Source organism: Pogoniulus pusillus, chromosome 2 (genome assembly GCF_015220805.1).
Source record: "Pogoniulus pusillus isolate bPogPus1 chromosome 2, bPogPus1.pri, whole genome shotgun sequence".
Taxonomy (NCBI): domain Eukaryota; kingdom Metazoa; phylum Chordata; class Aves; order Piciformes; family Lybiidae; genus Pogoniulus; species Pogoniulus pusillus.
Window position 1 is genome coordinate 41,596,691 of NC_087265.1, and position 13,750 is coordinate 41,610,440.

Sequence of the window (13,750 nt, forward strand, 5' to 3'; positions counted from 1 at the left end):
ACAAGTAATTCCAGAGGAGGCTCCAGGAGGCTTTTTTGCTAGTATTAATCTCAAGTTAATTTTGGTAATTGACAAGGTGTGTGTGTGTGGATATATAACTTTTAATTTTTCAGGTAGCGATCTTAAGTTCATTTTTTTTTTGGTAGAAAAAATGATCCTTTGTAAAGCTTTTAAGCTGTAAGGATGCTGAGACGTGCAAAGGCTGCCCTCTAGAGGACATTCACAGGATCACAGTATGTTAGGGGTTGGAAGGGACCCAAGGAGACCATCGAGTCCAACTCCCCTGCCAGAGCAGGACAATACTATCTAGTAACACAGATCACATAGGAACACATCCAGACTGGCCCTGAAAGTCTCCAGAGAAGGAGACCCCACAGCCCCTCTGGGGAGCCTGTTCCAGTGTGCTGTGACCCTTCCAGTCAAGAAGTTCCCCCTTGTGTTGAGGTGGAACCTCTTTTGATGCAATTTACACCTATTGCTCCTTGTCCTATCCCAGGGAGCAAGTGAGCAGAGCCTGTCCCCCCTTCCTGGCCAGCCCTCAGATACTTATAAACATTTATCAAATCCTCCCTCAGTCTTCTCTTTTCCAGACCAAAAAGTCCCAGGTCTCTCAGCCTGTCCTCATAAGCCATGCCCTCCAGTCCCCTAATCATCCTTGTAGCCCTCTGCTGGGGTCCTGTTCTTACCTTAATTTCCTGGTTTTATACTGCTTGTGTTCTGTGAGGATGAAATCCCAGTGGAGGAAAAAAAAAGAAAACCCTGTACTCCTTTGGTGATCACTTCATATATCTTCACACATCACAATTCTACATTGTAGCCTGTAGACCAGTAAATAAACACAGCACAGGCACTAGAGCAGGAGCTGGCATATTCCAACTAGAGCAATATGCTTAACCTGATTAATTTCCATGCAATGATTAAGTGGCCAAGAAATTCACTTTAAGGCTTCCCTGAAATTCACTGTTTTCACTCCTGTGTGACTTCACCATGATTCTATAATGTTTTGCTATGCTACCTCTAATCTTGACTCATACCTTGGTTTCTAGCAGAGTTTTACCTGGCTCTTTTAATGCTTTGCAGCTACCAGAGATCTAGTTTTGAGCAAGCTCCCAATTTCCATACTCCTTCTGAAAACTTCATTGTATATGTGTATATCCATTGCCTATACTTTACCAGTGCAGAGAGTAGGAATAAAATACCTTACAAAATGAGACAAACTCCATGTATGCACCCCCATCTTTAACACCTAATTCTAGAAACTGATTGAATGCAGAAAATCCATCAAATAATAATCTTCCTGTGGGCATGCTGTCATGTCACATACTGCCACTGCAGCTGTAATGCTGCATTTCATGTTCCAAGTTATTTACTGATGCAAAAATACTATATTTTGGATTTGTCTTTTTACTTCCAGTCATACTTTTACCTTGTTTGCTCATGTGGAAAAGCCAGATTTTTCCTTCCTTGTTGCCACAGATAATAACATTACTATCACATGCTGATCGTTACTTTTTAAAGGATCAGAATGGAAGAGTTCCTGGCAGCCCAAAAAACTTGATTAACTCCATAGTCTGGTATCTTCATAAGGTAAGTCATGATTAAAAGGCACTGTAGGAAGTGAAAAACAATTTGAAGTCCTTCTAGGTGTCCTGCTGAGTACATGCATATACTTCCGTACCCCAGCCTTCTCGTTAGCTGCCCACATTGGATTGAGTCCATCATCAGTAAGCTTGCAGATGACACCAAGCTAGAAGCAGGTGTGGATCTGTTGGAGGGTAGGAGAGCCCTGCAGAGGGATCTAGACAGGCTGGATAGGTGGGCACAGGCCAATGGGATGAGATTGAACAAGGCCAAGTGCAGGGTTCTACACTTTGGCCACAACAACCCCAAGCAGCGCTACAGGCTGGGGACAGAGTGGCTGGAGAGAAGCCAGGCAGAAAGGGACCTGGGGGTACTGGTAGATAGTAACTAACCATGAGCCAGCAGTGTGCCCAGGTGGCCAAGAGAGCCAATGGCATCCTGGCCTGTATCAGGAACAGTGTGGCCAGTAGGACAAGGGAGGTTATTCTTCTCCTGGACTCAGCACTGGTCAGGCCACACCTTGAGTCCTGTCTCCAGTTCTGGGCTCCTTAATTCAAGAGAGAAGTTGAGATACTGGAATGTGTCCAGAGAAGGGCAACAAAGCTGGTGAGGGGCCTGGAACACAGCCCTGTGAGGAGAGGCTGAGAGAGCTGGGGGTGTTCAGCCTGGAGAAGAGGAGGCTCAGGGGTGACCTCATTGCTGTCTACAACTACCTGCAGGGAGGCTGTAGCCAGGTGGGGGTTGGTCTCTTCTCCCAGGCAAGCATCAACAGAACAAGGGGACACAGTCTCAAGTTGTGCTGAGGGAGATATAGGCTGGATGTCAGGAGGAAGTTCTTCCCAGAGAGAGTGATTGGCATTGGAATGGGCTGCCCATGGAGGTGGTGGAGTTGCCATCCCTGGAAGTGTTCAAGAAAAGCCTGGCTGAGGCACTTAGTGCCATGGTCTAGTTGACTGGCTAGGGCTGGGTGATATGTTGGACTGGATGATCTTGGGAGGTCTCTTCCAACCTGGCTGATTCTATGATTCTATAATTAGCTGCCCACTTTCAAAAAGTAATAATTCAAGAAACATCCAAAAACTCCCAGACTATACGATAAAGTGTATTGCAGAATTTATTTCACAATCACATCATGTTAATAAGTTAATTTGTTTCAATATCAGGGTGGGGAAAACAGGGAAGTGCAAATTGTGTGGTAACTTGTAGAATGTTTGCACTGTTCAATTCTGTACTGTAATCAATTTCCACAAAAAAATCATACTAAAATTGTAACTGATATTTTAAAGGATACCTTTGACTTCAGAGAAATGCCACAAGAATGATCAGAGGATTGGACAACTTGCCACATGAGGAAAGGATGAGAAAAATGGGTTTGCTCAGCCTTGAGAAGGCTTAGGGGAGACTTTATTCCCATGTACCAACAGGATGGAGACTCCCTTCTTAAAAGTTACTCCTAGGGAGATTTCTATTGGACACCAGAAGAAAATTTTTCTCCATGAGATGAGTCAGACATTGGAGCAATCTCCCAAAAGAAGTAGTAGATTCCCCTACATTAGAGAGTTTTAAGACTCAACTTGGTAAGAGTGCTGGGCAATCTCATTTAAACTATACTATCACCTAGAAAGGTTGGACCAGATGATCCTTGGTGTCCCTTCCAACCTGACATTCTGTGGTTAGCATTATTTTGCACTGAGGGAGCAGGAGGTTCATATATGAAACCCATCTTAGAGTGGTTTTGTCAAACTGCTGAATATCAGTCTCGTTTGACTTGCATATCTCTTCCTTTTAATTCAGTGCAAGTAATAGGTTCTATGTTTCACAAAGTCCTTCAGTGTCACCATTAAGATTCAGTCCATGTGAAATTCTGCTATGATTGACTATAAAAGCTACATGTGTACACTACAAACAAGTTCTCCAACCCTCAGTGTCCTTCATTCAAAGACGAGGCTGTTCCACAATTTAATCAAGCTGTTACATTCTAACTGCATCTGCTGTTGACAAAATCGATCTCTGCTGACAGCTTTGTCACATACGGACAAAGCCACTGCCTGGCTCTTAAGAGCCTTTTCAGTGTTGCCTCTTACAATGAAGAGCTGTTTGGCCTGAATATGAATCTGCATCTCTTGAAACTGTCTGTACTAAGTGGTACACTGAAAATAAGATGTAATCTACATAGCCACTTCAGGAGAAAAAGTAATCATCAAACTGAACTTTACTGTATTCAAACAGCAAGTTTAGCTATATATTTTGAGTTCTTCTTCTACACACTGTGAAAAAAGGTTAACCACTTGGTTAGTGTCCAGACATCCATTTTGCAGGACTGATTCCATTTCAGTGATCTTCTGTTTCTCCAATTTCTGTATCTCTTTCAGCATCTTTTTACCTTGGTCCTGCAAAAAGAAACATCTACATTTCACTAAAAAATATACAGAGGAGGTAGCGTTCACCCTAATAAAGTTCTGTTTTCCTGTCCTTACTAGAACCTCTAATAGTTTCTAAGGGTGCAGACTTGGTTTTGTATAGCTAGCATCATGACAGGTTCTTTTAGAGATCTTTCCTAACATCTTGCATTCATTTCATCTCCCTGCATCTTCATATAATGGACTGAAAAGAAATAAAATTAAAGCTGCTTTTGGTATTTACACTACCAAAACTTAAGTGGACATAGGCCTTATTTTTCAGAACATGAAACTGTAAATAATGGTACTGCTGAAAGGAAGCAAATACCTCTCTACTTCACATTTGTGTACAGCTATCTTTGTGATCTTTCCTTTCCTGTTCCTATCAAGCAGTGGTAAAAAAGGCATAGAATCATAGAATCAACCAGGTTGGGAAGAGACCTCCAAGATCATCCAGTCCAACCTAGCACCCAGCCCAGGCCAACCAACTAGACCATGGCACTAAGTGCCTCATCCAGGCTTTTCTTGAACACTTCCAAGGATGGCAACTTTACCACCTCCCTGGGCAGCCCATTCCAATGTCAATCACTCTCTCTGTGAAGAACTTCCTCCTAACACCCAGCATGTCTCCTTACTGCTTTAGACCAGGGTTCTGAAGGGTTTAAGTACCCTTAACAGGAGTTGTGTATTTGCCTGTAGCTGCTCAAGCATTTCTCCATTATCTGACTGATGCAGTGGTTTGTGTAGTCTGCAACTTTGCAAGATGATGCTCTGCTGGGGCTGGGCCTGGGAGCAGAGCAAAGTGCTAGTTGCAAATTTTAGCCAGATGCCAAAACAATGGGCTTCTGCTGCACTGCACTGTTCTTGCAATCTATCCCAGGGCATTAAATGGTATCACATTAACAAAATGTGAGCAAGAAGCTTATGTAACCCACCTGCTTGCATTGAAATCTAATTTAATCAACGTACCTGGGTAGTTTCCATAACTACAGCAGCACTTTCGTGTTTTTTATAGAGCTCATGTCTTCGATCTGGCTTGTTCTGAAAACGTGGCTGCTTCTTAACAGGATCATCAGGACCAAATGTAGGTGAGCTAGTTTTTAATAACTGAGTAATACTGGGCACAAAAATGAAAGGCTTGAATACAGACCTAGGAGAAAATAGAACTCCTTTACTGAGAGGTTTTTTAAATTAAATCAAAAGATTGGTGTATTTTTTCCCCATTTTTCTAATTCCTTCTTTTAACAAAGAAATCTTACTTTAAAAATAAAAAATAAAAAAGTTAAATAAAAATCTACTGATGTTCTAAGTCAGTGCCATAGTGAATCATAGAATCAGTCAGGGTTGGAAGGGACCACAAGGATCATCTAGTTCCAACCCCCTTGCCACAGGCAGGGACACCCTACCCTAGACCAGGCTGCCCGCAGCCTCATCCAGCCTGGCCTTAAACACCTCCAGGCATGGGGCCTCAACCACCTCCCTGGGCAACTCATTCCAGGCTGTCACCACTCTCATGCTGAACAATGCCCTCCTCACGTCCAGTCTGAATCTCCCCACCTCCAGCTTTGCTCCATTTCCCCTAGTCCTGTCCCTACCTGATAACCTAAAATGTCCCTTCACAGATTTTCTGTAGGCCCCCATCAGATACGTGAAGACCACCAGAAGGTCACCTGGGAGCCTCCTCTTCTCCAGACTGAACAGCCTCAACTCTTTCAGTCTGTCCTCTAGCCCTCTGATCATCTTTGGGGCCCTTCTCTGGATATGCTCCAGCATCTCCACATCCTTCTTGTAATGGGGACTCCAGAACTGGATGCAGTACTCTAGGTGGGGTCTGAGCAGAGCAGTGGGGGAGAATCACCTCCCCTGACCTGCTGGCCACACTTCTGATGCAGCCCAGGATCTGATTGTCTTTCTGGGCTGCAAGTGCACACTGCTGGCTCATTTTGAGCTTCTCACCCAGCAGCACCTCCAAGTGCCTCTCCTCAGGGCTGCTCTCCAGCCAGTCCTGCCCAGCCTGTATTTGTGCTTGGCAATGCCCTGACCCAGATGCAGGACCTTGCACTTGGTAGACAACACTACTGAACACAATGTATAATATGTTCCTCCTATTTTGTGATTTTTCTGGGGAATGTAAGAAAAACAAACAAGTGAAAAACCCAACCCAAAGAAACCAACCAAAAAAAAAAACAAAACCAAGAAAGGAATGTAATAATTGCAGATACTTGCAACTTCTCATCCCAATTACTTCCTGCTACATTACCTCGCAGGATCTGGAGTTCCAGTAAAGAAGTGAATGCATGGCAGATTAGGCTGCTGTGGCAGTATAGACACCATGCTTCCAGTTGTCATAAATCCACCTTCCATATTAATGCCACTCTCTTTGTCACGGAGGATCTCCATCATTATTTCAGAAGTGATAGAACCTAATTAAGATACAATTCAGTTATTTACACACAGCACTGCTTATGATGCTACCTAAATGGTGTGTTCTCTACAACTGGCTGCTTCTGCCTTTAATAGGCAAAGCCAATTTCAGTTTATCAGAATCACAGAATTAACCAGGGTGGAAAAGACCTCTAAGATCATCAAGTCCAACTTATCATCTAGCCCTTCTGATTAACTGAACCATGGCACTAAATGCCTCATCCAGCCTCCTCTTAAACACTTGTAGGGATGGTGACTCCCCCACCTCCTTGGCCCATCTCAACAGGCTATCATTTTTTTCAGTGAAGAAATTCTTCCTAACACCCAGCCTAAAGCTGCCCTGGCATAGCTTGAGACTGTGTCCTCTTATTCTGTCACTGGGTGCCTGGTAGAAGAGACCAACCTCCACCTGGCTACAACCTCCTTTCAGGTAGGTGTAGAAAGCAATGAGGTCTCTCCTGAGCCGCCTCTTCTCCAGGCTAAACAACCCCAGCTCCCTCAGCAGCTCCTTAAAGGGCTTGTGCTCCAGCTCCCTCATCAGTCTTGCTGCGCTTCTCTGGACGTGTTCCAGCACCATGTTGGCACAAAAATAAGAACCATCCTAACAGCATACCTCAGTGTGTAGCATGCTTTAAAATATTACTGTTTCCCCCAAAGAGTAGGTGATAATGAGCTGTAACATTTATGACTTGGAAAAGGGGAAGGGTGATGACACATGATGTTTCCCAGAAAGGTAAAATACATATGGCTAGCAAATGGCTGTTCACACAGTAACTTTTCAGATGAAAATAAGTAGCTTGAATTAAAGGCTGAACTTTATAAGCACTGCATGGAAGTTAAAATTAGTTGCTGTAATAATGACTGGGTTTCGTGTTTGTATTGGTGTTAATATGGCTACATTGCTGTGGAAACGTAAAAGTAACAATAACTCTGCATGTTTTTTTATGTACCTTTGGAAAGGTAACACCAAAACTGTCATCTTTTCCTTTTTCTTTTATTTTTTTTTATTGTCTTTTAATCATCCAACCTTCCAAAGCACTTATGCTTCAAGTTGACAATTGAATGGATGCATTGGAGTGAAGTGTTCCATACTTGGAATCAACATAAAGAAGTCTGCATCAACTACCCACGTGAGGTATAGTACCAAATGTCTCTAAGAGTTCTTTTTTCTCAAGTGAAACAAAACCTTTTCCACATATGCCTCTGCATCTACTAGTCAAATTTTATCACTGTTCATGTATCTGTGCCATGTACACTGAAGCTTAAATACTGTTAATAGCATCACAGAATCAACCAGGTTCGAAGAGACCTCTAAGATTATCCACTCCAACCTAGCACCCAGCCCTGTCCAGTCGACTAGACCATGGCACTAAGTGCCTCAGCCAGGCTATTTTTTAACATCTCCAGGGTGGTGACTCCACCACCTCCATGGGCAGCCCATTCCAATGCCAATCACGTTCTCTGTCAAGAACTTCCTCCTATCATCCAGCCTAGACCTCTCCTGACACAACTTGAGACTGTGTCCCTTTGTTCTATTGCTGATTGCCTGGGAGAAGAGACCAACCCCCACCTGGCTGCAACCTCCCTTCAGGTAGTTGTAGACAGCAATGAGGTCACCCCTGAGCCTCCTCTTCTCCAGGCTAAACACCCCCAGCTCCCTCAGCTTCTCCTCACAGGGCTGTGCTCCAGCACCTTTACCAGCATAGTCACTGTTCTCTGGACACGTTCCAGTACCTCAACATCTCCCTTGAACTGAGGAGCCCAGAACTGGACACAGGACTCAAGATGTAGCCTGACCAGTGCTAAGTACAGGGGAAGAATAACCTCTGTTTTCCTGCTGGCCACACTGTTCCTGATACAGGCCAGGAGGCCACTGGCTCTCCTGGCCACCTGGGCACACTGCTGGCTCATGTTCAGCTACTATCTGTCAGTACCCCCAGGTCTCTTTCTGCCTGGCTGCTCTCCAGCCACTCTGTCCCCAGCCTGTAGCACTCTTGGGGTTGTTGTGGCCAAAGTGTAGAATCTTGCACTTGGCTTTGTTAAATCTCATCCCATTGGCCTGTGCCCACCCATCCAGCCTGTCAAGATCCTTCTGCAGGGATCTCCTACCCTCCACCAAGCAATCCTCTATTCCAACAGAGAGCATGTGTATTTTTCTTTTCAAGTCTGGTGTACCAGTTGAGTGTATATTTACGGCAGAAAAACATAATTCACTTTCTTTTTTTAACCTGAAGGTATCATCTACTATTTAATCTTCTCATGTTCTCATTTAGTGAAGTTCTAGTTGCTTAAAAATTCTTCTCTAAAACTGTTTTGCTGTTTACTCTTAAAAGAATCTCTCTGCTGCTGAGTCAGATGTCTCCAGTATTATTTTCTTATACACAACTTGTAGATAGCCATGCAGCACCACATTTCAGTAAGGAAATGCCTGTAAATGTTTTCACACTTGCCTGTGAAAATTAGACAACTAGCAAAATCAGCAAGCTAATTGGATCAAAGAAATTAAGAGTCAACAGTCAGTCAACTGCAAGTTAGCATTTGTCCAGCAGGAAAGATCTTGTGTATTTTCCACTAGACTACTATTTTGTATTCCTGAAATGTTCTCTATTTTTTTGAAATTAAATAGTTTTATCTAAAAATGGTAGGCAGCCTGGGAAAAAACCTCTAATGCCACTGAGAGAGAAAGCTGAAAAGGGCAGATTAAGAAACCAATGATTTTATTTATGCTGTAAGCCAAATAGCTTTTAGTTAGGGCACCTATTTAAAATACATCTAAACAAACTGAAACCACATGAAGCTGATAGCCTGAACACCTAGTGTTCAAATGGCTCAGGTAAATGCCTGAAAATGGAGTGTTAGAATGAAAACACTGACAGAATCTCAACATTGTTATAATACAACTAAATATAGGTATTACAAAAACGCTTTTCTGTGCTTGGAACCCGCAGTTCCCAACATAAATGCAGGATTTACATGATCATTAGAGCAGGATAGCAAAAGCTAAGTCATTCCAGTGCATTAACTAAATGCTCAAACCTGGTCTGACAGACCTCACCCAAATAAACAGGAGGAGGGGTGCAATGCAATTTTGGTTTAGATTAATTATTTCAAACGAGGAAGCAAATACAGGTAGAGCAAAAACCTGCTAGGTAGACACAGAATAGCTTCTTCCTACAGAGGTCTGAAAAATAACTAAGTTACTTATCTGGAGCATCTGCTCAGAGAACAGAAAATTACTTTGTTCTGTTATCAGTGTGTTTTGTTAGAATCCACAAAGTTAGGGAGCACCTACGGTGAAACTATAAAGATGTAGAAATCACTTCAAACAACTAAATGCAAAATCATATCAAAAAATAAATGCAAAAACAGCTCACAAAGCAAATTCAAGATATGCACCTGAACGCTGTGCTTTTGTGGTCTTAGACCTGTACGAATGCTACCAAACTGAAGTAGTTTATGAGGTTCTGTTTGTGGTTGCAGAGCCCTGGAAGTCTGTTTTAGTCTTCTTTTGTTGTTTGGTCTTAGAGGTACAGCAATAATGCATAGCCTATTGAAATGTCACAGAATTGTAGAATCAGTCAGGGTTGGAAGGGACCACAAGGATCAGCCAGCTCCAACCCCCCTGCCATGGCCAGGGACACCCTACCCTGGATCAGGCTGCCTGCAGCCTCATCCAGCCTGGCCTTAAACATCTCCAGGGATGGGGTCTCAACCACCTCCCTGGGCAACCCATTCCAGACTCTCACCACTCTCATGCTGAACAACTTCCTCCTCACATCCAGTCTGAATCTCTCCACCTCCAGCTTTGCTCCCTTCCCCCTAGTCCTGTCTCTACCTGATAGCCTAAAGCGTCCCTCCACAGCTTTTCTGTAGGCCCCCTTTAGGAAGGCCACAAGAAGGCCTGTCCTCATAGAAGAGCTGCTCCAGCCCTCTGATCATCCTCATGGCCCTTCTCTGGACACGCTCCAGCATGTCCACATCCCTCTTGTAATAGGGGCTTCAGAACTGGATGCAGTAATGTATGTGTCACAGCAAGACTTACCACGTGTTTAGTCCTGGTGTTTATACTGTAGCTGTGCGTGTCTGATATTTGACTCTGGTATTAATTTTGCCTCATCAACAAAGTGGTGAAGAATTCAAGTTCAGTGTTTCCCCTTTAGGCAAGAAGTTATTCTACCAGGTTCCTGGCCACCAAAACATGTGAATGATTGCACAAATAATCAGCTGTCTAATCATTCATGATTTAAGTTAATGTAGCTCACTAAATGTTTTGCATATATTTTTAAAACATACATAAAATATTATACCTTTGTGTTTGTTCAGAAGTTTATAGCCTTCACAGTATCGGCCTCTGGACGTGGTCATCCTGGCAGTATTTACGTAAGAATACGTGGCAGCAAAATCAAATTCCTTTTCTCCATCCCACCAGCCCTTGCTTTTGGCATATTCCTTCAGTTCTGGGTGTCCTCTGTCAATCCTGGTTGTGATAGAGAGCTGGTTGGAAATATTCCGTACACCTCCTGTTTGTAAGGCAAGGAAAGAATATATTTTAGTGCTTTCTCTTGGTATTTTGGTCACAAATAGTTTATTAAAGCAAATGATGCACTGAAGAGTTTCCTACAAGATTTGGGAGTCCTGTGGCTTATTATTGGTCCTCTCTCACTGGCTATATGCATCCTTCAGATTGAAATTTCACTGCTACTCAATTTGGACCCATTTACTTCAATTGCCAATATCGTATTTCAGATCTGTTTGAAATACTCCCATCTTTACATTCCTTCTCTTGGACCTCCAAAGACGTAGCTTGTACTTCTGAGGCCACTGGAATCAACAGTGACTTCAGGACTTGATGCACTTGATCCTGTCAGTATTACCTTGTCATCAGATGAAACTGCGGTCAGTTGCCATCATGTCTTAACATTTCATACTGCTGTCACTCTCATGCTGACCTTCTTGCTGACCTGTTTTCCAAGTGCAGAAGTGGTCATGTCTGAATCTGGAAATGACTCAGCTCCTCTGTGACACTGATAGCCACTCTACACTAACACCCTAGGAAGCAGCAGCTCCTGCTGTTTACAGGCACATGTACGTAAGTGGGAGCTTGTCTGATGTCTTAATGAAGTGATAAATGAGAAGTGGAGAACTGCTAATTGTCACTGCATTGCAATTATCTTAAATGAAGAAAACCATCCATACCTTCTACTTTTTCTGCTGCCCAGTGTTTTCCTGATGTCTCCAGCACCCAGGCTTCCTTTCTGTCAGCTATCAAAAAACTGTTGTGGTATGTAAATGCCATGTGGCTCTCCATGCAGTTTCCTCCCTGTCCATACTTTTCCAGCAAATCAACTATAACAGCAAGAGCCTTTTCAGCGGTGTCTGCTCTCTCCAATCCAAGCCTAAAATAAAAGGAAGATATTATCTTTGGAGCTACAAACTTTACATACAATTACTCAGCCCGAGTATTCCAATTAACCTGGAAAGCTGTTTCTATATGTACCTGCTGCTTGTACGATCATAGAATCAACCAGGTTTGAAGAGACCTCCAAGACCATCCAGGCCAATCTATCACTTAGCCCTGTCTAATTAACTAGACCATGGCACCAAGTGCCTCATCCAGTCTTTTTTTTTAACATCTCTGGGGTGGTGACTCCACCACCTCCCTGGGCAGCCCATTCCAATGCCAATCACTCTCTCTGGCAACAACTTCCTCCTAACATCCAGCATAGACCTCCCCCGGCACAACTTGAGACTGTGTCCCCTTGTTCTGTTGCTGCTTGCCTAGAGAAGAGACCAACCCCACCTGGCTACAGCCTCCCTTCAGGGAGTTGTAGACAGCAATGACATCCCCCCTGAGCATCCTCTTCTCCAGGCTGCACACCCCCAGCTCCCTCAGCCTCTCCTCACAGGGCTGTGTTCCAGGCCTCTCTCAGCTTTGTCGCCCTCCTCTGGACACGTTCCAGTATCTCAACATCTCTCTTGAATTGAGGAGCCCAGAACTGGACACAGCACTCAAGGTGTGGCCTGATCAGTGTTGAGTACAGGGGAAGAATGACCTTCCTTGTCCTGCTGGCTACACTGCTCCTGATACAGGCCAGGATGCCATTGGCTCTCTTGAAAGAGAAAGAAGCAAGTCACCCCAAGGGCTTGAGATGGGTCTTCTATGTCCTTGACATGAGGAGAAACAACCAAATGAAAATACAGAAAGGCATGGAGAGGGCTCCTAAGGAATGCCTGCAAGTCGTGTGTGGGTACTGGACTCAGGGACACAGTCCAAGAAGAACTGAGTGGCTGCTGCAGATTAATGAGAGTTACACTAGTACCCAGTACAAGAAACTGTCACGATTTGTGTAGAGATGCATGCCTGAGCCTGAAACTTAAAAATATGTGTTTGAAAGATGGAGGAAACAGGAGATGAATACAGAGCCTACAGACAGCCCAAAACCCTAGCTCCTGAAGCCAAGTTGTGCTCTTTGAGTCATGTTTCAATTTGGCATAAACCTTTGTAGAGAGAAAAATGTTTATCTCCTTGACAGATTCTGTTCCAGCAGCTGATTACCTCTCAGCTCTGGCTGGAGACCCAAGGGCCTGTGCCAAAGAACACTTAGTTTTAGGCACGGTTAGAATAGCCGAAAAGACAGGCGTGTCTTCCAAAAGTAGAAGCATGTACTCCCCGTATAGCTCAAAACTAACGTTTCACAATTCAATTCTCAACTCCGTACGTTACCAAAACAGCCCGTGCAAACCTTACGAGGTCCATGCCGAGGAGAGCTTCATCGTCGCAGATCTCCTCTCTCCCCCACACGGCTTCGTTCCCGATGCAGACGCCGTGCTCGTTGGCGCCCATCTCTGCCCCCCAGAGCCAGGAGGGGCGGCTCAGGACCACGGCGTGCGTCCGTTCCACCTGCTCGATGGTGATGTAGGTGCACTGCAAAGAGACAGAACACACCACCAATCAATCACCTTTCAAGCCAGCGGAGCGACGTGAGTTCCCCTTCATTAATCGGCCAAATCGCAGGCTAAAAATACACAGAAAACACGATAAAAGCGGTCGGGGTTTTTTTCGCCGTCTCCAGAAGGCCTTATTATGCTTCCGCGCCCTCACCTCCAGCGCCGCACCGGGCGGGTACGCGGCGGCCGGGAAGTAGACGACCTCCTGCACCTCATCCGCCGGCCGATCCGAGTTCTTCCCGAAGATGACGCGGCCCCCCGCCGCGGCAGGCGGCAGCGCCACGAAGGTGTCGCAGGAGCGGGGCGGCTGCGGGGGGAGCATGCTGGCTGCAGCAGGCACTCCGCAGGGCCCGGCGGCGGCGGCGGTGGCAGCGGCGGGGCGCGGCTGAGCGGCGGCA

The 13,750-nt window shown here is 44.7% G+C and overlaps 1 protein-coding gene across 1 annotated transcript; it reads right to left on the reverse strand.

The window, feature by feature from the left end:
* Nucleotides 1-2,677: 2,677 nt before the first annotated feature.
* SCRN3 (secernin 3) lies at nt 2,678-13,743 on the reverse strand. The gene is made up of 7 exons (XM_064162458.1): nt 13,507-13,743; nt 13,148-13,329; nt 11,601-11,800; nt 10,712-10,924; nt 6,241-6,403; nt 4,950-5,130; nt 2,678-3,971 (listed from the first exon to the last, which is right to left on the reverse strand). Exons 1-7 carry the CDS (start codon nt 13,672-13,674, stop codon nt 3,816-3,818), a joined length of 1,263 nt encoding a protein of 420 aa, XP_064018528.1. The 5' UTR covers nt 13,675-13,743; the 3' UTR covers nt 2,678-3,815.
* Between the last annotated feature and the right edge of the window lie 7 nt (nt 13,744-13,750).

What these genes read in the sequence shown, in the direction of transcription:
- SCRN3 (XM_064162458.1), bottom strand. Translation starts at nt 13,674, where the DNA reads ATGCTCCCCCCGCAGCCGCCCCGCTCCTGCGACACCTTCGTGGCGCTG. An exon ending in ACTTCTGAACAAACACAAAG is followed by an intron (nt 6,404 to 10,711) that starts GTATAATATTTT and finishes TATCTTAATTAG; the next exon opens with GTTCTATCACTTCTGAAATA. An exon ending in GGAACTCCAGATCCTGCGAG is followed by an intron (nt 5,131 to 6,240) that starts GTAATGTAGCAG and finishes ATTTTCTCCTAG; the next exon opens with GTCTGTATTCAAGCCTTTCA.